Raw genomic sequence first — 21509 nt, 5'->3', positions numbered from 1 at the left:
GTCCATGGATATTATATACATGTATAAAATAAGAAAATAAAACAAAATATAGCTTTAAAATTGAGTCCTGGCTAAATAGCATTACTGTGGTTAAAACTGGTGTGAAAATGCAAGTAGGAATGAATTGTACAATAGTAAGCCTCATTCTTTATTTCCAACATAGTTACTTATGATTCTACAGTTAACCTACCCTGCTGTTTTAAATTTAGAGATTTCGTTTCTAAGATTCCCCATTTTAATACTCTGAAGATGTTAACCATTATTAAACATTTTAATTTTAAATAACCAAGTGGTAAGAGAGTGCACTCTAGAGCTGAACTGCTGAGGTCCTAATCCCAGCTCCCCAATTATTATCTATATGACCCTTGGGAAGGGTCCTATCCCCTCTCCCTCAATTTTCTCATGGGTAAAATAGGAATAATACTCCCCACTCCTATGATGATTCTGAGCATTATATTAGTTTATATTTGTAACACTCTTACAGCAGTACCTAGCACATTATGCTATATAAGATCAGTAGGGAAGTTAGAAAAAACTAAAAACACTTCGCATGATTTTTTTCCCACTAATGTAGGAAAAATGTAAGGGAAAAAAGCCAACTCCGTGCCCTTCTTGGGAGCTCCCACTGTAACTAGAACCCCATAGTCCCAGCTCCAAGAGAGTTTTGTGTGCCCATTCATTCAATAATTTGAGGGCCTACCTCTTGCTAAAACTGACCATGAATCAGCCACAGCCCTTGCCCTCAAAGGGCTTACAGTTGGTTTAGAGATCAGAACTCTTACCCACTTCCCTACAGTTGAGAAAACAAGTCCAGAGATGTTGTGCCTTGCTCAAGGTCATACAGCTAAATAGCACTAGATGTGGGGTTAGAAGCTAGGTCTTCCCACAACTGCACTCGGTTCAGGAATCTTTTCAACAGATGGTGTTTAGCCACCCACCCTTTTGAGTGCCACATCTCACCTTCTATTTAAATGACTCTACCTAGCTTTCATGATCTTTCCCTCTTTGCATCCATCGCTACCCCACCCAAACCTGGAAAGTAAGTTTAAGAAAACGGTGAGCCCTGAAGATAAATCACAAGCTCGGCATTTTGAACCTTCCAGTGCAAGAAAATGAAAAGTTACTCTTTCCTCCCGGTGTTAACCCTTTCCGTGCCGGAGAAGTTGAGGACTTTTTAAAAAGCCTGTCTGGCCTCACTCGGGACCGAAAGGGTGGAGTCCCCGCCCCCTAGTGCTGCAGGAAAGACAGATGCGGTGCCACCTGTCAGAGGGCTGTGGGCTGGGGCCCTGGCCGCGAGGGCCGCGGAACTGGAGGGTGAGCGTGGTTGAGCGCACGCTCAGAGCAGACAGCTTGCAAAAGGCAGAATGTGATAGTCTAGGAGCTGACTGCCAGAGGGAGGGAAAGGTGGTCACAGCAGGGCTACGCGAGGTGGAGGATCCTGGAGGTGACAGCAAGGAGAGTACGCTGCGGTGAGAGGCTGCTGAAGCGGGTCCGGAGGCTTCTACGAGGACGCGGGCGAGAGGAAGGGAGGGCAGCGCGGTGACGCTGCGGGCTGGCCCCGCCGGGGCGGGGGGTGCCATGTCCCGCGAGCGGCCCCCCCGCACCGACATCCCCCGCAACCTGAGCTTTATCGCCACGCTGACTGAGCGCGCATACTATCGCAGCCAGCGGCCCAGCCTCGAGGAGGAGCCAGAGGAGTCAGGCGAGGCCGGGACGCGGCTTGGGGCCAGATCCCGCGATCACGCTCCGAGTCGGGGCCGCAGGGCCCGCTCTGCACCCGCCGGAGGCAGCGGGACCCGGGCGCCCCGCAGCCGTAGCCCCGACACCCGCAAGAGAGTGCGTTTCGCCGACGCGCTGGGGCTGGAGCTGGCCGCCGTGCGCCGCTTCCGCCCCGGAGAGTTGCCCCGGGTACCCCTCCACGTTCAGGTCCAGCTGCAGAGAGACGCCCTCCGCCACTTCGCACCGTGTCAGCCCCTTGCCCGCGGCCTCCAGGTAGGAGGCGGGCGGGGGCACGCCCCTTTCCCGGGACCTCCCCGAGTCGGCCGCGGCGGGCGTGTGGGAGTGGACTTGTCCGGGAACACCCCTCTCCACCCACAGCCCTGGGCTTGCGCCTGCTCATTCCTTCGGGGGTGCCCATTCGCTAGTGGCTCTCGGCTATTCTCCCCGCTGGGCCTGACTCCACCGCCCCGGAAGCCGGGGTCGGCTTCTGATTGGCCCAGAGCCGGCCCTGATCCTGCCCCCTGTCTCTCCCTTCCTTTGCCCCGGGCTCCCTCCTCCCCTCCCTCTTTCCCTCAGGAGGCTCGCGCCGCCCTGGAGCCGGCCAGCGACCCCGGTTTCGCCGCCCGCTTGCAGGCGCAGCGCATCTGCCTAGAACGCGCCGAGGCGGGCCCGCTGGGCGTGGCCGGGAGCGCGCGCGTGCTGGACCTGGCCTATGAGAAGCGCGTGAGCGTGCGCTGGAGCGCCGACGGCTGGCGGAGCCAGCGCGAGGTGCCCGCCGCCTACGCCGGCCCGGCCCCGCCCCCGCCGCGCGCCGACCGCTTCGCCTTCCGCCTGCCGGCTCCACCCATTGGGGGCGCCCTGCTCTTCGCCTTGCGCTACCGTGTGACGGGTCACGAGTTCTGGGACAACAACGGCGGCCGAGACTATGCTCTACGTGGGCCCGAGCATCCGGGCAGTGGCGGAGCCCCGGAGCCCCAGGGCTGGATCCACTTTATCTGAGACGAGGCGTCTGCGGCCGACGGCGGAAAACAGCAAAGGCACCCGGGGCCGGGGGGCACCCGATGTGGCAGGGAGGAAGGGGAGACGCCAAGATTGGCGAGGCGCCGTCCAAGAGAGTCCTGTGCGGGAGGGCGAGCGCGGTGGGAGCACTCAAAGGGGCGTGGGGGTGGGCGGAATGTAGGAAGCTCTGCTGTGAGTGCAAGGAACCCGAGGCAGAGGAGAAAGGCTGGAAAGGGCGCCGAAGGGATTAGAAGAAGAGCCCAAGAATGGGGATGATGGTGGTGTTCTCCTCAGTGAGTGGACACTGGGAGAAAGGCCCGTCAGGCCTAGGCAGTCGAAGGTTAAGGAACGCCTTCGGGATTGAGGAGGTATTTTTATAGCCCACCCCAGTTGAAATCATTTGGATTGCTGGCTCTTTCCCTTTTCTTAACCCGCCTTTGCCGTCTCAGGTCCCCCAGTCCTGCCCATCCTAGCTTTAACTCAACTGTAATTGCCTTGCTTAATCCCAGGAACTTGGCCATTGCTCCCTGGTCCCTAGCATTATGACAGGATTTCCTTGTCACCTCTGACAGTTCCTGGCTTCAGTGGCCACGGACTGGCTTGGGAGTGAGGACAGGTAGCAGTCAGATTCTTCCTTCTGCCTCCAGGCAGCCTGCGATGACAATGAAGGCAAAAGCAACTCCAAGCCTGTCCTTGTGGCCAAATAATGAGGTGTCTAAGGGATTGGTACACTCAGGGGCTTCCAGAAAAATGCCAGCCTCACCTTTCTGGGGTACCTTCCATTAACCTCTGAGCACGTTATGGACTGTGTTTGTCAAGGGACATTGAATCATGAGAATAACTATTCTGATTTACTCTTTATGCCTCAGAAGAAAAGGAAGTCACTAGCTGTATAACTTTGGGCATGTTACTTCACCTCTTTGGGCCACTGTTTCCTCCGTGGGAAACTGGATTTGAGTTAGATGATCTCTTAAGGCTCCTTCTTGTTTGACATTTTATGATTTGTGCATGGCAGAGTAGATTAGAAGCTACATTCTCCAACCTGGTGCTGTAGTTCAGAATGCACAGCACCTTGAGCATCTGATTGGGGCTAAGGATGGATCCTCTAGCTTTTGGCACACATGTTCCAGAGCCCAGGAAGCATCCCACAACTAGCCTGTAGCCTCAGGGTATTCCAGAGCCTCTTCCAAACCACAGCTCATCCTCTGTCCATTGCTTTTTGCTCTTGCCCCCATAGACTTCCAGCCTGCATACTCTGAGACAACTTTGGGGAGGTGCATCTCTGTTGGGGAAAATGATGCTTGGAAGTCCCAAAGATGAAAAGAGAAAGTTTGGGGGCTCTCTTGAGGATAAAAGATTATGGGTATAAGGAATGGAAAACATACCAAATCAAGAATCAAACCAACTTGGAAAAAAAAATTTTTTTCTTACCATGTCCCTGTCCCACCTCATCACTTTTTTTTTTTATCATATAGGGTATTTACCTTCATTTTCTCTATTTCCGTTTGCCTCCCTCTTCATCTTCGTTGATTTCTGCTATTCCTTCTCCCTCTAGAAGGGGTGGAGAACCTACTTCCCTTTCTCCAAGACCATGGTTGATCCACCTTCCTCCCTCAGGCTCCTGGACAGTCTTCTAGAAAGGAGAAGAGATGAAAGAAGCAGTTCCTGATGCTACAGATAAACAAGGAGCTCCCAGGTAACTAGCTTCCCATGCCCTTTTCTGTTATGATTTATCAAAGAAAAATTTCTGGATCCCCATCTTCCTTATCACTAAGTGAAGGGAGTGGAGTGTGCACATGTGCCCACACTTGCATTCAGAATAGATTATGGGGCTTGTTACCATGCCCCACCTGTCCACACCCTTAATCCTTTGAATAAGGACAGCTGAAAGAGAGGAACCCCAGGTTGTTCCTCAAGCAAATGCCCAATTAAACATCATCCTTATGTTGTGAAGAAAACAGAAAGAATTTCATGCATCTTGTGGATCACCTTCAGGTCAGAGTTCCAGCAAAGTGAAGAGAGAAACTGTACTGGAAGCCACCAAGCAATGCACTGTTTAGTCATCAGTGAGGAGCCCAGAGGAGGATAATAGGGAGACTGGGTGGGGGCTGTTGTGTAACAATCTCTTACCTAATATGTATGCATTATTGTTGTTATGTGTATTGACAATAGTAATAGTTCACATTTACTTAACACTTATCTGCTAAAATGTGTTTTGCATGCATGCTCAAAACAACCCTATGAGTTGAGCATTATCATTATTCCTGTTTTAGAGATGAGGAAATGGGCTCAGAGAAGCTCAGTAATTTGTTCAAGATCACACAGCTAGTAAATAGCAAAGTTAGGATTGTGAACCCAGGAAATCACCAGAGCCTCTGTGCATAATCATGATGTTACATTTTTTTCTTTTAAAAACAAAATAAAAAACCTTGCTATATATCACCTCTTATTAGGAAAAGACCTGTTTCTGATTGTGCTCTGCCTTCCCATCCTCCCAGTCTCCTGAACTGACTTAGAAGGTAAAGCACCAAGGGCTCCAAGCTTCATCTGCTCCTCCTAGGAGCTTGCTGCTGTGTTCTGTGCCAGTGTCCCAGCTCTGCAGGATCAGCAAGTGACCACCCCACCTGCCTGCTAGAGAACTTGGGCTCCTATTTAAACTCTAGCCTTTCCACTGGGATTCTCTCCTGGCCCTAGTCAACCCTCCACATCTGTTGGTGTGCCCCTTCCCTCTTCTTCACCCCACTAGCCCTGAACTGGCAAACCCCCTAATGTCTCCACTAGAAGGGTCCCTGACTAGGACAACTACTGGATGGTCTGTGCTCAGACTTTCTCTTGGGAACCCCAGTATTACTGAGTGAGTAAATGTAAATTTGGGGCAGGGGACCAAGGATAATCCTGTTCCCTGAACTCTTTCTCTGTAAGAAGTACCGAAGCTCACCCACACCCCATTCCCAGCTTTAGAGAACAAGTGAGTCTTCTGGTTCTTCCCATATTGAGCTGCCCCAGGGCCTGGGGGTAAGCTGATTGTTTCCTCCATTCTTGCCCCAAGGCTGGACCTGGGCTGAGCTTCCTTGAACACACAAATAACGGGTTTCTCCCTCTTTGAACCTGAACTTATACAAGTATTAGTGCCACCAAGCCTTGTAAAATAGGGAAGAAACTAATATTTCTTGAATGGCTTCTGTTTGCATGGTCCTTTTGAGATTCTCTGCAGGGTTTCCCTGGCTTGTTGGGTTTGGTGTGCACTCCCCTTCCAGCACATGAACACTGAGATTCTCCCTACCATCTGCAAATCAACCAAGATTAGGCAGTATGTCCTTTCCTTCCTGCACTACTCTTTCCAGAACTTTCATCCATATTTCTTCCAGCCCCAGTAAGCAAAGCAGAGTACACGTAGACAGAGCTGCAACCACTGGTTCCTTCCAGATGGTTCAGTCTGATCTGGCATGGGAAACACTAGGAGTTCAGCAGAATCTTCAGGGGTCCTGTTATGTGTTATGCATTAGGTATTGTGGTGGAGACTTTCCTCTACAGGCTGATGACTGTATGAACAGGAGCAATAACATGTCAGCCATGGACTAGGAAGTGCTGTAAGAGAATATGCTGCCATGGTCAGGGGCTTGGGTCCTTGAGGCAACCCAGCAGGAACACTGTTGCTCTTTCCTCTTATCCAGACCTCAGAGGTCTTCCTATACCGTCCTATCCCATAGCCTTCCTTTAGTTCCTTTGTTTCTGTTTATGAATATAATTCATTATTTCTCTTCATGATAAGCCCTAACTTCTCAAGTTTCGAATCTAACTCCCACATTTCCTTGCTTCTAACCTCCGTGTTTCTCTGGAGCTCCTCTGGATCCTTGCACTTTGCAGGTCATAGAATCAGAGACCTGAAAGGGCTTGTCTTTAGAGGTCTTTGGGTCCAGACTCCTCCACACATAACACAGGTCCAGAGATGCGAAGTGACTCCAGCAGGGTCAGAGAACTTGTTAGTGCAGCTCAAGATGGGGCTTAATCCCCACCATCCTGATCACATCCCTTTCCCAGGCAAAGAAACAGGTCTCTCTACACAAGTAGACCCATGATTTTTCATGGCAAGGGATAACATCAGAAATGTTTCATTTTCTGCTACTAGTTTCCATTTCCTTCTCATCCAGGCATAAAGGAAAACAGAAGGGACTGATAGTTTTCTCTGTGTCCGCAGCCTTGACCTTTCTTTGGGTGATGTTGCTAAAGAACAGTGACACTGCTAAAAAGACGAATAATCCACCCATAGAATAGCAAACCACTGTTCTCACCAGGCCCTCCCAGAGCCTCCCCAAACCATTCATGGTGCAGCCCTGTGCACTGGGCCCCCAAACCCACTAGTACTGTACCTCACTTCAACTTCTTCATGCAGCTGTATTCCCTTCTAGATATAAAACCTCATATTTGAAATAAAGTTGAAATATGAAAAGAATATCACAAGATATCTAGAAGTATTCTTTGTTTTGGGTTGAGGGTGGCAAGAGACCCAGAGGCAAGATTCTCTCCTTGACCCCCCATTTCTTGGTCATCTCACTTTTTAGTCCTGTTCCCTTACTGCTGGAATCCTCTGGCTATGCAAGAGTTGGATGGGAAGGAGATGAAGAGTTGAGCAGCTCTGGTATAAGACACCACAACATGATCCTGCCACCATTTTTGGTAGTGGGAAAGTTACCAGGGCACTGCACTTGCTGGTGGTACAGTTAAAGGGCACAGCTTGAGAAAAGCCCTGTGTTTCTTCTTGGATGGGAGACTCTTCTTAAGGTGGCCACCTGACCTACATTCTGCTCCTTGAACACTGAAGGGAAAAGCAAATACCTTTCCTTATCAAGGGTAACCCTAAAGCAAAGGATGAGATATATGATATAGAGGAAAAGCTAGGACCTCTGTCTAATCCAGAATGGAGTGATAGAAATAATAAAGGGAAAGAGTCTTTGAAAAAGATCAGGTTCTAGGGCTAGTTGGTTAACTCAGTTGGTTAGAGCACAGTTATAACACCAAGATCAAGGATTGGATCCCCATACCGGCCAGTTGCCAAAAGAAAAAGATCAAGTTCTAAAAGGTTTGACTCCCACATCACATGAATAATGAAAGAATCCAATTACCTGGAAAGTAATGAAACAACGTTCCTGATAGGGAAGCCCTACCCTGAGAATACCCTGAGAATAATCAGATGCCTCCTCATTACATCATAATGGCCAAGGTATGATGTCACTGCAGAGCACCCACTCTTTGGTATGTGTTGTAAGTGAAGCCAGATATGCTGAAGGGTAGAATCAGCATGAGGAGCAGACCCTCAAAGAGAGGTAAGTGGAGGCTTTCCAGGAGTTCTCCTCATGGCTTATTGCTTGAGGTCTCTGTGGCCCTAGCCTCTTTCCAGACTTTTCACATCTAGTTTTGTCTTAACTCTCTTCTGTAAATACCTTCAATACTTTTACTATTCCAAATCCTTGATATTTGCAGTTCTGACTAGTCACCTCTCCAGCTCCCTCCAGCTCTGATATTTCTTAGGAGACAGGGCACAGAATGCTAGAACAGTGTTCCCCTCAATGGGGCAGAAACTCACCATATCCATTTGGTTAGACCTAGGAGTAGATCCAGGTTTTTGGTGCCTGAAGCATACAACTTTTGGAGCCCCTTTTAAGAAAAATACAAAATTACAAATACAGGGCTGTCAATTGGTTAGAGCATGGCCTTGTAACATCAAGGTTAAGGGTTTGGTTCCCCTCACTGGCCAGCTGCCAAAAAGCACAAAATTACAAAATTAGGCAAAAGTGAATATTTTTTATTTTTATTTATTATTTATATTTTTTGCTTTTGTTGTGTATGTTTGTTTATTTTTTTGTTACTGAAGGTTGGGAGCAGCCCAGGCGCCTCTCCAGACACTGAAGGTTAAACTCAGATTAGCGGTTAAAGACCTAAGAAATCGCTCAGCTGTAGGAAAATTCAGTACTTCGTGCGGGGGTGGGGGGGCAAACGCGGGCGTGAGCCAGAGCCCCCCGGGGCGCGCAAGAGGAGGCAACGCTGAGAAACTGCTCCCGAAGGAAGGCCGAGAGTTTAGCAGCTCATCCTAATATGGGTAAAGCATGACCTGGGGTGTCAGGGGGTGGGGGGACCCATTTACACGAGCACTTATCTGGGTCGTGTAACACATTTACACCAGAACACTCCCAGCACCAAGAACGGGTCCCTTGTGTGAACATGGCTGAGAAATTTGAGGCAGCCAAGAGACGCCTTCAAAGCAGTTTCTGAGACTGGGAATTCCAAAGCCCAGGGAACACATTTGGTGAAGGCTTAGTTGGTTGTGACAATGATGGCAGGGGATCACATTATGAAATGGCAGAGCAGAGACAAAAGTGAATATTTTTTAGAATGAGAAAAGATATCAACGAATTACAGTTTTTAAAAAGCTGATAAAAAATTCCTGAAAAACTTTTTTCCTACAGTTTTTTTGGCTGCATGTTCTTTGATAGCCTTTTCATATCATGATTACATAATATTTTCTGTAAAGAGTAAGAAAGATGATCTAGCATGATTGATCAGTTTTTATTCTCTATAATTTAGAAAAATTTCACCTTCACACCTAGTAAGTGGTGATATCGAATAAATTTTTAAGATTTTTGTCAAACTTGGAAAAACCTCTCAAATTTCTTTCATATATGTAGTAGAAGATTTTCGGGTGTTTCAAATTTACAGTGATTAATGTCATATACCCTTTGAACTGACGATGTTAGGGATATTCCCTGAAGTTACCTACTGTATATTAGTTTGCTAGGGCTGTCTTAAAATAGCACAGACTGGGTGGCTTAAAGAACATACACTTATTTTCCCAGTTCTGTAGGCTAGAAGTCCAAGATCAAGGTGTCAGCAAAGTTGATTCCATTCTGGGGCTTCTGTCCTTGGCTTGTACATAGCCATCTTCATATGTCTTTACATGGTCTTTCCTCTGTGTGTACGCATGTCTGTGTCCAGTCATATTGTATGAGAATCCACCTTAAAGACCTCATTTTATCTTAATTTCCTCTTTAAAGACATTATTTCCAAATACAGTTATATTTTGAGGTATTGGGGGGTGAGAATTTAACATGAATTTTGGTGGGACACAGTTTAGTCCGTAACACTACATTAATATCTACATGGGGATAATATAATTACAGATGTAACTGCAAACTACATAAGTACACTTACTAAACCCAAACTAATGTATCCCCAACTCAACTTGTTCAGCCAATCCCAAAGTGTTCATGGTCTCTCTATTGCCACGTGACAAAAGGGAAAATGTGATGGAGGGGAGACCAGAAAGGAAACAGACATCAATCTTAAACAATTACAGTTTAAATATTTTTTTCCCAAATTTTACAAAAATCTGCGACCACGTTAACATGTTGCTGGGGCTTCTCCAGGGCCTTGCAAGTCTTCTGTGCAAGCGAGGGCCCTGAAACTTCAGATTCTTTAGCTGTAGGGTAAATGTACCTGTAGTTAGTCCTGTGACTATCTGAGCCACGCAAAGGGAGTGAACATTCTCACCAAAGATAGAGCATTAACATCTCTACATTGAGGATGACATTAGTCCTCATTTTCAGCCCTAGTCCCTGGAAAAGCTGGGAAGGTTATTGTCCTGTTAAAGGTGGGGCACTCCTTTCTCTTATATTGTCAGCCTGGACCTCTTCCTCTCCTCCACTTCCCCACCCAAGTCCACTCCCTCGTCTAAAGACATAGTATGGGGTGAAACCGCATAGGTGGAGGAGGCTTCAGTTGCACTCTGGAATTGGGACAGGGAAGTTTCGTCTCCGTTCCTTGGATTTCCCCCCTCTCTTAAATCTGTCTTTGAGTCTACCCCCTACTCCTGACCCTTAGGAGAGTCTTTCTGAGACAAGAAATGTGACTGAGTGGTTCACCTTTTATAATTCCAAGCCCATGACCAGTGATGCCCAGAATGACTCACTAAACGCTCCATAGTCAAATGCTTACTTCTCATTAACAGTTCCTGCCTGGTTTTCCAGCCAAACAAGCATGAATTCTTCCAAGTCAATCCAGTCTCATTAGCTGTTTGGATTATGAGGGAATGATTTCTGTTCTGGTAACTGAGGGCTGCTGCTATCTAAAATATTTCACCTTTCCCCTCCTTCATTACATACAAACCAATGGGGCATTGTAATAATAGTCATGATTTAGAGAAGGTTTGTGTTCAAACCTTGTGGGATCAGAAATTTGTAACCTTAAAGACGAGTATATATGTCTTTTTTTTGTTTACCTCTGTGAGGTTTTCGCCAGATATTAGTTTGAAGGTTGTGGGACTGGCTCTTAGGAGTTGAGATTGTTACTAAATGTAATGGGGGAGGCGTGGCAGTGGCAAATACACAGCCAGCGACAGAAAGTAGGACTCAGCGCTGAAGAAAAGACTTTTTTTTTTTTTTTTTTTTTTTTGCGACTGGTTAGTATGAGGATCCAAAGCCGTGACTTTGGTGTTATAAGGCTGCACTCTAACCAACTGAGCTAACCGGCCAGCCTAAAGTAGGAATATTTATGATATCTGGAAACCCTGAAAGATCTCTAGACCTTAGGGTGGAGCAATAAAGAATGAAAAGTGGAGTTATGGTGGTTGGTTTCCTGGAGTATATAAGGAGAGGGGAGCCATGAGGTACAAGACAGGGCAAAGTCTGAAACTGTTTTATAAATTATAGTAGCTATGTAAGCTATTAATTAATATTAAGATTAGTTAATATCATTAGGCAAGAAGAGACTTTTTCAAAGACCAACACGAGAAGAGTCACTTTAGAAAGTATTGTTCCCAAGTTTTAGTCAGAAGATGGGAAATCCTAAGTATACACATTTTGGCCCAGACCTTCGTACTGTGTGGGATACTGCTTTGGTGGGAAGCCCCATTTTATTGTCATCCCTTTCTTGACAGAGAAAACCAAGGTCCCCAAATACGAGGCAGATCTCCAGATCCTCTTTACTAGGGCAGGGAGGGGAGCCTAAGGGTCTGGCAGGTCCCAACAAGGTGAACGCTTCAGCACTTAGTCTTTGGGAACACCTGTCTGGTGCCAATTCGACCCGCGAAGAGGCTCCTACGATCTCGTCGCTCGGGTGGCAAGTTCTCGAGCTCTGCATCTCGACAGCAAGTTCCCGGTTGCCTTAGGCGCTTCGTTACAGCTGACGCTGCGGGCGGCGGTTGGGCTGTCGGCGGGGGAAGGCGCGGCTCGTGTGTAAGGCTGGGGAGGGGAGGCTGATAAGGTCTTCCTGGTGGGTTTCCCTCAGGAGGAAACAAATGGAGAGTTACTGGCGGTCCAGACGCTTCAGCAAAGTGCTCTGTCTCTCGTTGGGGAATTTCAGGACCCCGTGTGCTCCAGAGGCCGGGCGCCGATAGTTCGAGAGGGGGAAGGTACCATTCACGGCACCCTGGCCTCGGGGGACATCTTCCCGGTCCCACGCAGCCAATAGCTGACCCCGTCTGAGGCCCACGCAGCCAATAGCCGACTTCAGCCAGACTCACGCAGCCAATGGCTGGCCTCGTGCGTTCCGCCGGTGCCCGCCTGCCTGTGTCCACCAATCAGGACTCGGGCCACCTTGGCACGGCCCCTGGGCACCGCCCCGCCTCCAAGTCGCTGGGGCAGGGTTGCGCTAGCCCGGCGCGGTCTCTGGGGCGGGGGGAGCAGTGCTGGTCCCGGCCCTCCGCGCGGGTGGGCTCGGAACGGGCCGCACCAGCAGCAACCCCACTCCCACCCGGAGGCCCCCTGCCCTCTCTCCCCCTTGTCCCCCGGCCCATGGTGCGAGGCTGGGAGCCGCCGCCCGGGCCGGACTGCGGTGAGTGATCCCCAGCCCCCTGGACTTCCCTTCCCAGCCTGTGGACGATCTCCGACCTCCGGAGCCCCATCCCCACGCTGCGGGGAGGAGAATTCTAGGTTCGAAGTGTCCCGGTTCCCTCTCCTTTCTCCTCCGGACTTTTCGGTTCCCTGTTGTAAATGGGGGAGGGTGAGTGGCTGTGTAGGGAGGAGAGGAAGGCTGGGTTGGGACACCCTTGGCGAGGGGAGGATTGAGATTCGCCTGCCTCCTGGGGTTCATCCCCCTAAGTGCAGCAACTTTTTGTTCTCTGACCCAGTTCGGAGTCTTCTAGACTGCCTGTGAAATTGGAGGATAGGAGAAACATTTCCTTCCCAGGCCTTCCCCCATCCCCATGACTACCTCCCGACGACCTCAACACACGTACAGAACCTGGCCTTACTTCTGGAGCGGTGGCCTTTGGGAACGAAAGTTTTAAAAGAAAACGACCCTTCTGACTCCCATACCCAGCCATACTCAGAAAACCAACCAGGAAACTGAGAACCTGAGTCCTCAGAGGTTCCTGGTGTTGCGTCCTAATCTGAGACTTCTAAACTGAAAGAAGACTCAAGCCGAGACCTGTTCGGTAATGTGGGCCGAGATCAGATCTTTTTTATCATGTGAACTTCCTTCTCACCCTGTATTAGAAGCCCTTTTAAATTATATGATTAGGACAGGTAGATGGCACTAATTGAAAATGCCAAAGTTGAGGATTTTAAAAATAATGCGTATATACCTTAAACATTATAATTAAAAGTACATTAATTTCACCAATCTTTTGGTGTAGTGCTGAGACTTTTTGTGTGTAAATCTGTTGATTGTGGAGTTCCCAGTTGTCTTTCTGGAATTAACTACACGAGGGAGTCTCAAAAGTGGCTGCACCTTGAGAACTTTTTAAAACTAGGGATGCCTGGGCCCCAGTCCAGACTAATTAAATCAAAATGGTGAGGAAGGTGGCCTGGTTTTTAAGTTTCCCAGGTAATTCTAGTGTGCATTCTGGATGAAAGCCACTCAAACACTTTCATCATCGATAATTTCTAGTTTTGATTTCTTTACAGGGAGAATTTAGACACTTAGAAGCAATCTGAGTACAGATTTTCTTTTGAGATTTTTAGTTCCACCCCCAATCTTTTACAGTTGCTTTGCCAACTCCCAACTCAATTTTTAAAATGTATATTCTTCTTTGTATTATGTCTCCCAAAGCATGAGTTAATTTTTATAGGCACAATTTTTAACGTAGTAATTTTTTATAAATTTATGTGACGTTTAATTACATTATACAGATGCAGAAAAACATAAACATGTTTATGGACATAAACAGCTTTGGAATCACACAAAACTGGCCCCCCCCCCCACATAACAACTGAATGAAGCAGATGATCTTGGCACACTAGAGAGCAGTCTAACCTCTAGTATCCAGTGCACTGTGGGTATTGGTCATATAATCCAGTAGGTCAGTTAAGACAGGCTCCTGGCCCAGTTGAGCACCTCTTCCCCCTTCCACACTCTCCACCTAATATGAATACGCTTTCCCTTCTAGACTTATTCAAATTCTTTTGAGTCTTCCATCCACTTTTTCTGTTCATTCACATCAAGGTGTTCATTCTTAAGTGACTACCACGACTGCCTTTATTAAGTTGGGAAAACGTAAGGCAGAGGTTCTTAACCTGGCTTCTTGGCAGTCATTGAACCCCCTGAGTTCACTGTGTAAGTGTGAATATTTATTTTGGGAGAAGGAGTAGTCATAACTTTCTGAGGGTCCGTAAGTTTTATCTGATTCTCAAAGAGGTTTATGATCCAAAAAGTTAAGAAGCATGTAAGTTGAATATCACTAAAAGTCCTTAAGGACCTTAAAACTGTATCACACCAAAACACATTTCAGGCAGTACTTCAGATCTCTGAAAAAAGATTTAGGGAATTCAACAGGATCAAATCTAGTCTCCCACTTTAACTGTCTCCTACTTTAACTATAAGCCTAGCTTCGAGCCCAAAGATCTAATCTTTTTCTTAGGACTAGGTGAACACTGAAGTTTAAGGTAGTTCATTCTTCTCTGCCATCTGCCCAGAGATCCGGAAAGCCCAAGGGGATAGAAGGGTGTTATAATCAACTATATTTTCTTAATTTTTTTTTCTTTTTGGTGGCTGGCCAATCTGTGAATTCAAACCATTGACCTTGGTGTTATAACACCACACTTAACCAACCGCCTGAGCTAACTGTCCAGCCCTGACTATATTTGCTATTAGTGACTTTAACAGTAGGTAAGGGGGGGGGGGGAGTAGAAGTAGGGCGTATCTGGCATATTTAATAAGGATACACATTTAGTGATTATTCAGAATAGATTCTTTATACCACCACCACCACCACTTCCACCCTAGGAGTACTTATTTCTCCAGCTTTGATTCCCTTCTTTTTCTCCTTTCTCCAAAATGTTGACATAAGAACATAAAACATTGTAGTGTCTTCATTATGGTTTTGATTTCTATAGGGTCTGGCCTAATTGTTATAATTCTCATGAGCCACTCTCTGGTTATAGTTTCTTCTTAGTTCAAAGCCAGATTCTTCCAGGATGTACCAGCTATATAGCTGTGTCTTGATTTAAGGCACCGTTTTGTTTCAGGAAGTCTTCCATAACCTGTGTTTTATGTAAGTGAAAACAGGATGTATATAGTACACTAAATATGTTATTTGCATTACTGCATGTTATAGTGAAATATCAAGCTGATGCTATGAGAATCTGAGGGCTGGCCCATGGCTCACTTGGGAGAGTGTGGTGCTGATGCTATGAGAATCTGAAGGATATCAAACCACATGAATGAAAGCAGAATCCTTCCTTGTGGGTATATGTTTGCCTGCCTCACATTCCCATCTGGCAGTCTTCATCCTCACACTGGACTGCTTTATTCCTTATGCTACATTTTCCTCATATCTAAAGTGCTATTGTGTCTTTACAGAACAGGATACAAATGAGGTTAAGTGGATGTCGAGTGTTTCCATCAATAAAGTATTCTCCAGCTTGGATTTGGTGGTGTTCCTGGTGGGCCACAATTTCTAAATGGTGGTTTAGCACCTGGCCATGCAAACACTGCTTCACAGGCTACTCAGCTGTGTCTGGGATGAACATGGGAGGGGAAAGTAGAGCTACCACATTGGCAATTCACATGGCAACCAAAAAGGATCCAAATTATGGATGCAATTCTCCTAAAGCAGTGGTTTTCATACTTTGTTAAAGCAGCAAAATCCGTTCTGAAATTGTATCCAAACCCCAAAATATAAAAAAGTATAAAATCATAGATACCCTGGTTTCTTCCACTGCTAGCTAGAGTTAGGGCTCTGCAAAAACAGGTTGAAAACAGTGATTTTAAGTGATTCAGTCTTTGTACCAGTTCCCACATTGTCTAGGAGGAGCATTACCTTATATCAGTCAGAATCACCCAGTGAAGCTGAAGTAATGATTTAAAAACTGCTATTTATTGAGCCTTTACTTTATTCCAGGCATAATGTCAAGTGCATTTTTTCTTGCCAGGTAGGTGCTTTTTTTCTGATGGGAAACTAACACTTAGAGAGGTTAAATAACTTGCCCAAGGGCAAGCAACATTCTAGAATGTGGCAGAGCTGCAATTAATCTCAAATCTGCCTCACCCACAGACTTCCATCTCTGATAGCTGCTTTATGCCCTGCCTGTGCATCACACCTAACATACATAACTATGCATACATAACATACTAGGTGCTTGGTAAAAATATGAACTGTACATACACTCAGCACTGTCTCCATTTTTTATACATGGGGAAACTGAGGCTTATATAAGTTCTGTAACTTTTGCCCAAGATCACGTAGCTGGTAAGTGGCAGAACTGGGATTTGAACTACCAGGTTGGCCTTACTAATCCATATTTCTACCCACCATGCCATACTGCCTCTTCAAGCTGTATTGCTCTTAAGATCATCTGCATGGCCTTCAGTTTGTTAGATTTGCTTGTTAAAAGGAAATGGTGACATGCATTAAAATGCTTCTGAATTTTTAAATCATGTAAAATCCCTGATATTACATTACTCTAACTTAACGGACTTGAGATTTCTTTCTTTTTTTTTTTAAAAAAAAAGATGACCGCTAAGGGGATCTCAACCCTTGGCTTGGTGTTGTCGGCACCACGCTCAGCCAGTGAGCGAACCAGCCATCCCAATATAGGATCCAAACCCGTGGCCTTGGTGTTATCAGCACCACACTCTCCCGAGTGAGCCACGGGCTGGCCCTGAGATTTATTTTCTTAATTTATCATATAACATTTACATAGGAATCCTGTCCTATCCTTAACAGATCAGAATATTTATTAACACAGATGGGATTCCCTTAAGAGTCAAGGGTGACAGATGTGTTAAAGGGTCTCTAATGTCCACACAGGGAGCTGAGTTAAAATTGTCAACAGAATATTCTGGGAAATGAATTGAGCAGGTATTTGAGGAATGAAGCACAGTCAGGGGCTATCTCTACAGGCCCCACACCTCTAACCCCAGGAGCAGTGGTGCTGCTGGGTAGCTTGAGGGAGCTGGTTACCATTTATAATGAGCCTGTTCACCTGGTCTTGAGGAGAAAGCTGGACTGAAAAGATAAGAGCAGGAGGCCTTCCACTGTGTGGAGGGGGCTATTAATGTCTGTGGGAGCTCTCTGGGCTCCCTGGAGAGAGGCTGAACTGTTGGAAGAGAGACAAAGGCTGGGGGAGGGGATAACCTTTGTTCTAAGGCTGACTTGGAGGAGGAAACGGTTCCTCTCTCCACTTTCACATGATCCAAACCCAGGGGGAGAGAGCCTCATTTATCCCAGATCACTGACCTATATCTCTCATCCTACCAAGAGATGGAAAAAATAAAGATATCAGGTTTGTGCTTAGGGCTTGAAGATACTATCATTTACCTCCCCCCAACACTCTGCCACCAAGAAGGGAAAGAAAAAAAGAAGGCTGGGCAGAGGACAGTGCTGTCCTACCTTCCAGATTCATCAGTTGTATTTCCAACTTATCTCCATATTCTAGGGGAAATATAAATTGTTAGGAGCTAAACAGTAACAGTTCTGAGATAACTGCTCCTCTTGTTTTTGTGGTTGAGTCTTCATTTTGTGACTCTTGTTTAATAAACTTAGAGAGAGAGAGTTGGGGGATAGCTTCCAAAAGCAAGTTTGAATTGGAAAGACAAAGGCTATATAAGGATGAGTTTTCCTTCTGTTTTTTTTTTTTTTTTTTTTGAGGCGAGGGACAGCTGGTCGATAGGGGATCCAAACCCTTGACCTTGGTGGTGCTTTAACCAACTGAGCTAATGAGCAGCCCAAGCCTTCCTTCTTAATCTCCAAAGTCAGATTTTTGTCCTAGTGACAATGTTCACTAGTCATGTAATTTGGTGCAACTTAATTTCTGTGGACTTTAGTCTTTTCAGAAATTATAGGCTCTGATGACTTCATAAAGTTATGAAAATTAAATGAGAAACTGTTGAAGTACTTTGAAAGCAATACAACAAGATACGTATAGAAAGTTGTTTTATTGTCCAACAGTTTGATAGAAATTGAGCAATGTGCCACAAAAGGAGCCCCAGTGATTGAGCTGTTTCTCTTCTTATTACAGCTGTCTCTGAAGGGCACAAATCAGAAAGCACCATGCCTCCTAATAAAGAGGCCAGCAGTCTTAATAGCTCACCAGTGGGGCTCATCTGCCTCCCTCCAATCTCTGAGGAGCTACAGCTTGTGTGGACCCAAGCAGCCCAGACCAGTGAGCTAGATGGCAATGAGCACCTGCTACAAACCTTCAGCTACTTTCCCTATCCCAGCCTAGCAGACATTGCCCTTCTCTGCCTCCGTTATGGGCTGCAGATGGAGAAAGTAAAGACTTGGTTCATGGCCCAGCGCCTCCGCTGTGGCATTAGCTGGTCATCTGAAGAAATAGAAGAGACTCGAGCCCGAGTGGTCTACCATCGGGACCAACTCCATTTCAAATCCCTTCTCTCTTTTACTCATCATGCTGGGCGGCCCCCAGAGGAGGTGCCTCCTTCTCCAATGCCACCTCCAGAACAAGTTGATCTTGGAATAGGTCCTCTGTCTCCTAACGAGCCCACTCAGATGAAAGGATTGAAGGTAGAACCTGAGGAGTCCTCTCAGTTACCACCACTGCCATCAAGTCACCAGAAAGCAAAAGAGCCCCCGATGACACCTCGCAGTGGAGCATTCTCCCACCAATCAGATTTTTGGCAAGATCTTCAAAGCAGTAGCCTCCCTAAGGAGCACGCAGGAAGTGGTCTCAACCAGTCACATGACATAGGCACGGCTTCCTGGAACCATTCTGCAGCTGTCCACCAGCCACGTGCTCGGGATAAGCCCCCACCAGTCTCATTACTAGCCAGTAGTTGTAAGGAGGAGTCAGCATCTAGTATGACTCCTTCGTCTTCCTCTACCTCTTCATCCTCTTCCCAGGTACTGGCTAATGGAGCTACTGCCACCTCTAAACACCCCCAGCCACTGGGCCATAACCCACAGTCACTGTCATCCAGTGAACAGGCACTACCCACACATGTGGAGCCAGCCAGGCCCCATGGACTACGGCATAACTCAGCATCAGGTAGGGTTGGCCCCATGGAGTACCTTTCCCCAGATACGCAACGCCAGCGAAAGACCAAGCGCAAAACCAAAGAGCAGCTGGCTATCCTCAAATCCTTTTTTTTACAGTGCCAATGGGCACGGCGTGAGGATTACCATAAATTAGAACAGATCACTGGTTTACCTCGGCCTGAGATCATTCAGTGGTTTGGTGACACACGCTATGCCTTGAAGCACGGGCAACTAAAATGGTTTCGGGACAATGCAGTACCTGGTGCCCCTAGTTTCCAGGACCCAGCAATTCCCACACCACCACCATCAACCCGCTCCTTGAACGAATGGGCTGAGACACAATCTCTGCCAAACCCCCCACCCCCACCAGATATACAACCCTTGGAGAGGTACTGGGCAACCCACCAACAGCTACGGGAAACTGATATCCCTCAACTGAGTAAGGCTTCAAGGCTTAGCACCCAGCAGGTACTGCACTGGTTTGACTCTCGATTACCTGAGCCAGCTGAAGTGGTAGTTTGTCTAGATGAAGAAGAGGAAGAGGAGGAAGAAGAACTGCCAGAAGATGAGGAAGAAGAGGAGGAGGAGGAAGATGATGATGATGATGATGTGATCATACAGGACTGAGTGGGGGGCTATGGTAGGGGAGGTCTGTTTCTAAAAGATAAACCAACTTAGTAACTGTTTAAACAAAAAAACCCATTTTTAAAATTACCTTGTGGCAAAGAACTAAAAAACTTTGTGTTCTTCAGGGTGGGTGACAAGGGGATATAGTGAGGGTGGACCAGGGAAGATGACCATAGGACATGAAGGTTGGGATCAGACTGACAGAAATCCAGGTCCCTCCCCTCAATGTAGAGAGTGCTAAGGATCTGGGCAAACTAAGGGCTGAGAAACAGCTTTTGCTCTCCTTATGTCTATTGTTCTTTTCCCTTAGTGTACTATAGAGGGACCAGATGTTGGCACCACATCTATAGGAAGACTGGGAAGGAGGAGTAAAGAATTCTGATTCAACTGATGATTCCAGTGCATCCCCAATCCCACCGTTTTCCCTGGAATATAAGGCGGCCTTGCACCCCTTCTTTTCTCTCTGAGCATGAGTCTGAGTATAATGTAGCTAAGACTCTGTGTGTCCCAGTTTTGTCACAAATACTTCCTCTTACCAGCTTGATTTTATGTGTTTCACCTGCATCATTATTGAATGACAGGTAGCAGAATGTTTTCATTTCTGATACTGGGACCACTTTGCCATGTACCTTTTTATCTCTTTCCAAAATCCCCACTCTGTTCACTATTTGTCTCAGGGTAAATTTTCCCCACAGAGCTTGAGAAAAAGTTTAATAATTGGGTGGAGAATAATTAAGACTGGATATTTATTGGAGGTGGGAATTAGGGGAGACGTGAAAAAAAAATAGGATTATGTTACAGAGACATGTAGGAGAGGAAATGGTTTCTTCTGATCAAAGCACAGTGGAGGTAGGTGCCAGGTTTGGTTTTACAAACCTGATACTACCTCCTGTCCAGCTTGACAGAGACTGATTTTCTATCTTTTTGGTGTTGGTTCAATTTGTGTTCAGAAAAGAGACTTTTCCCTCTCTGTACGATCTGTCTTGGGGAAAGAGGGAGTATGGTCTTTAGCTGAATTAAATATTGATGTTTTAGAATGGTTTTCATCAGTTGGGATCAAATATACAGCAAATAGATATCAATGGGTTAACCATCTAAAAGAGTGGAAGCCCCAAATTGCTAGAATAATAATAAAAAGGCCAAAAATAAAATCATTTCTCTCTTCTCCACTTTGCCACTTCTATGGTTTAGGGATTAATAGAGCCAAATCCATTAACATTCTGATTTAGTATACTTTTTATTATTTGTTGGTGGGGCAGGACTTATTGAAGTAAATTTAAGAAGAACAAAAACTTTATAAGGCAGTAGGTCAGCATCTATCACCAGGCAGATTGTTTTCCAGCCATAATGATAATGATTAAAATTTCTTAGGCTTCATCAGTGACAGATACAACAATATCTGTGGTAACTCCACTTGCTACAGCACAGGCTCCTGCCCAAAATAAAAGGTGTCTAGAAATGCCTTTAAAAATAAACACATAAAATAAACTCAGTACTAGAAAGGGTAGTGGGATTCTAGTTCAGATATAAGATCATTCTCAGGACCTAATTTAATTCTGGCAGATGTCTGCTATGTTTATATTTTTCCACTATTTTTGCTTAAGGCCTGCCTGCGATTGGCCCACCCATTTAATTCCTTATTTCTACCACTTAGTAGCCGAAGTAGAATAAACGTTTGAGTGACCTCAGTGGTAGTGTTCTTTGCCCATTCCAACATTCTATATCTTGTTATAGC

At 46.3% G+C, this 21509-nt stretch overlaps 2 protein-coding genes across 8 annotated transcripts; both read left to right on the top strand.

The window, feature by feature from the left end:
• The first annotated feature begins 1578 nt into the window (after positions 1 to 1578).
• PPP1R3E (protein phosphatase 1 regulatory subunit 3E) lies at positions 1579 to 7116 on the top strand. Of its 6 annotated transcripts, none has more exons than XR_010022930.1 (4): positions 1579 to 1992; positions 2296 to 2756; positions 4274 to 4414; positions 4714 to 5157. XR_010022930.1 is itself a non-coding variant. In XM_063090464.1 (2 exons), exons 1-2 carry the CDS (start codon positions 1579 to 1581, stop codon positions 2716 to 2718), a joined length of 837 nt encoding a protein of 278 aa, XP_062946534.1. In that variant the 3' UTR covers positions 2719 to 5157. The 6 variants fall into 6 exon arrangements, 1 of the variants encoding a protein (XP_062946534.1); XR_010022931.1 differs by having other exon boundaries at positions 2296 to 3086; XR_010022932.1 differs by lacking the exon at positions 4714 to 5157 and adding an exon at positions 6870 to 7116 and having other exon boundaries at positions 2296 to 4414.
• A 5230-nt stretch (positions 7117 to 12346) lies between these two features.
• On the top strand, positions 12347 to 20908 carry HOMEZ (homeobox and leucine zipper encoding). Of its 2 annotated transcripts, XM_063090293.1 has the most exons (3): positions 12347 to 12543; positions 16052 to 16082; positions 18171 to 20908. In XM_063090293.1, the coding sequence occupies exon 3, from the start codon at positions 18203 to 18205 to the stop codon at positions 19772 to 19774; it is 1572 nt and encodes a 523-aa protein (XP_062946363.1). In that variant the 5' UTR covers positions 12347 to 12543; positions 16052 to 16082; positions 18171 to 18202; the 3' UTR covers positions 19775 to 20908. The 2 variants fall into 2 exon arrangements, with proteins under 2 accessions (XP_062946363.1, XP_062946362.1); XM_063090292.1 differs by lacking the exon at positions 16052 to 16082.
• Positions 20909 to 21509: the final 601 nt, after the last annotated feature.

The sequence above is a fragment of the Cynocephalus volans genome, chromosome 3, assembly GCF_027409185.1.
Source record: "Cynocephalus volans isolate mCynVol1 chromosome 3, mCynVol1.pri, whole genome shotgun sequence".
NCBI lineage: Eukaryota > Metazoa > Chordata > Mammalia > Dermoptera > Cynocephalidae > Cynocephalus > Cynocephalus volans.
The sequence above is the reverse complement of the archived record's forward strand: the minus strand, read 5'-3'. Positions and strand labels throughout refer to the sequence as shown.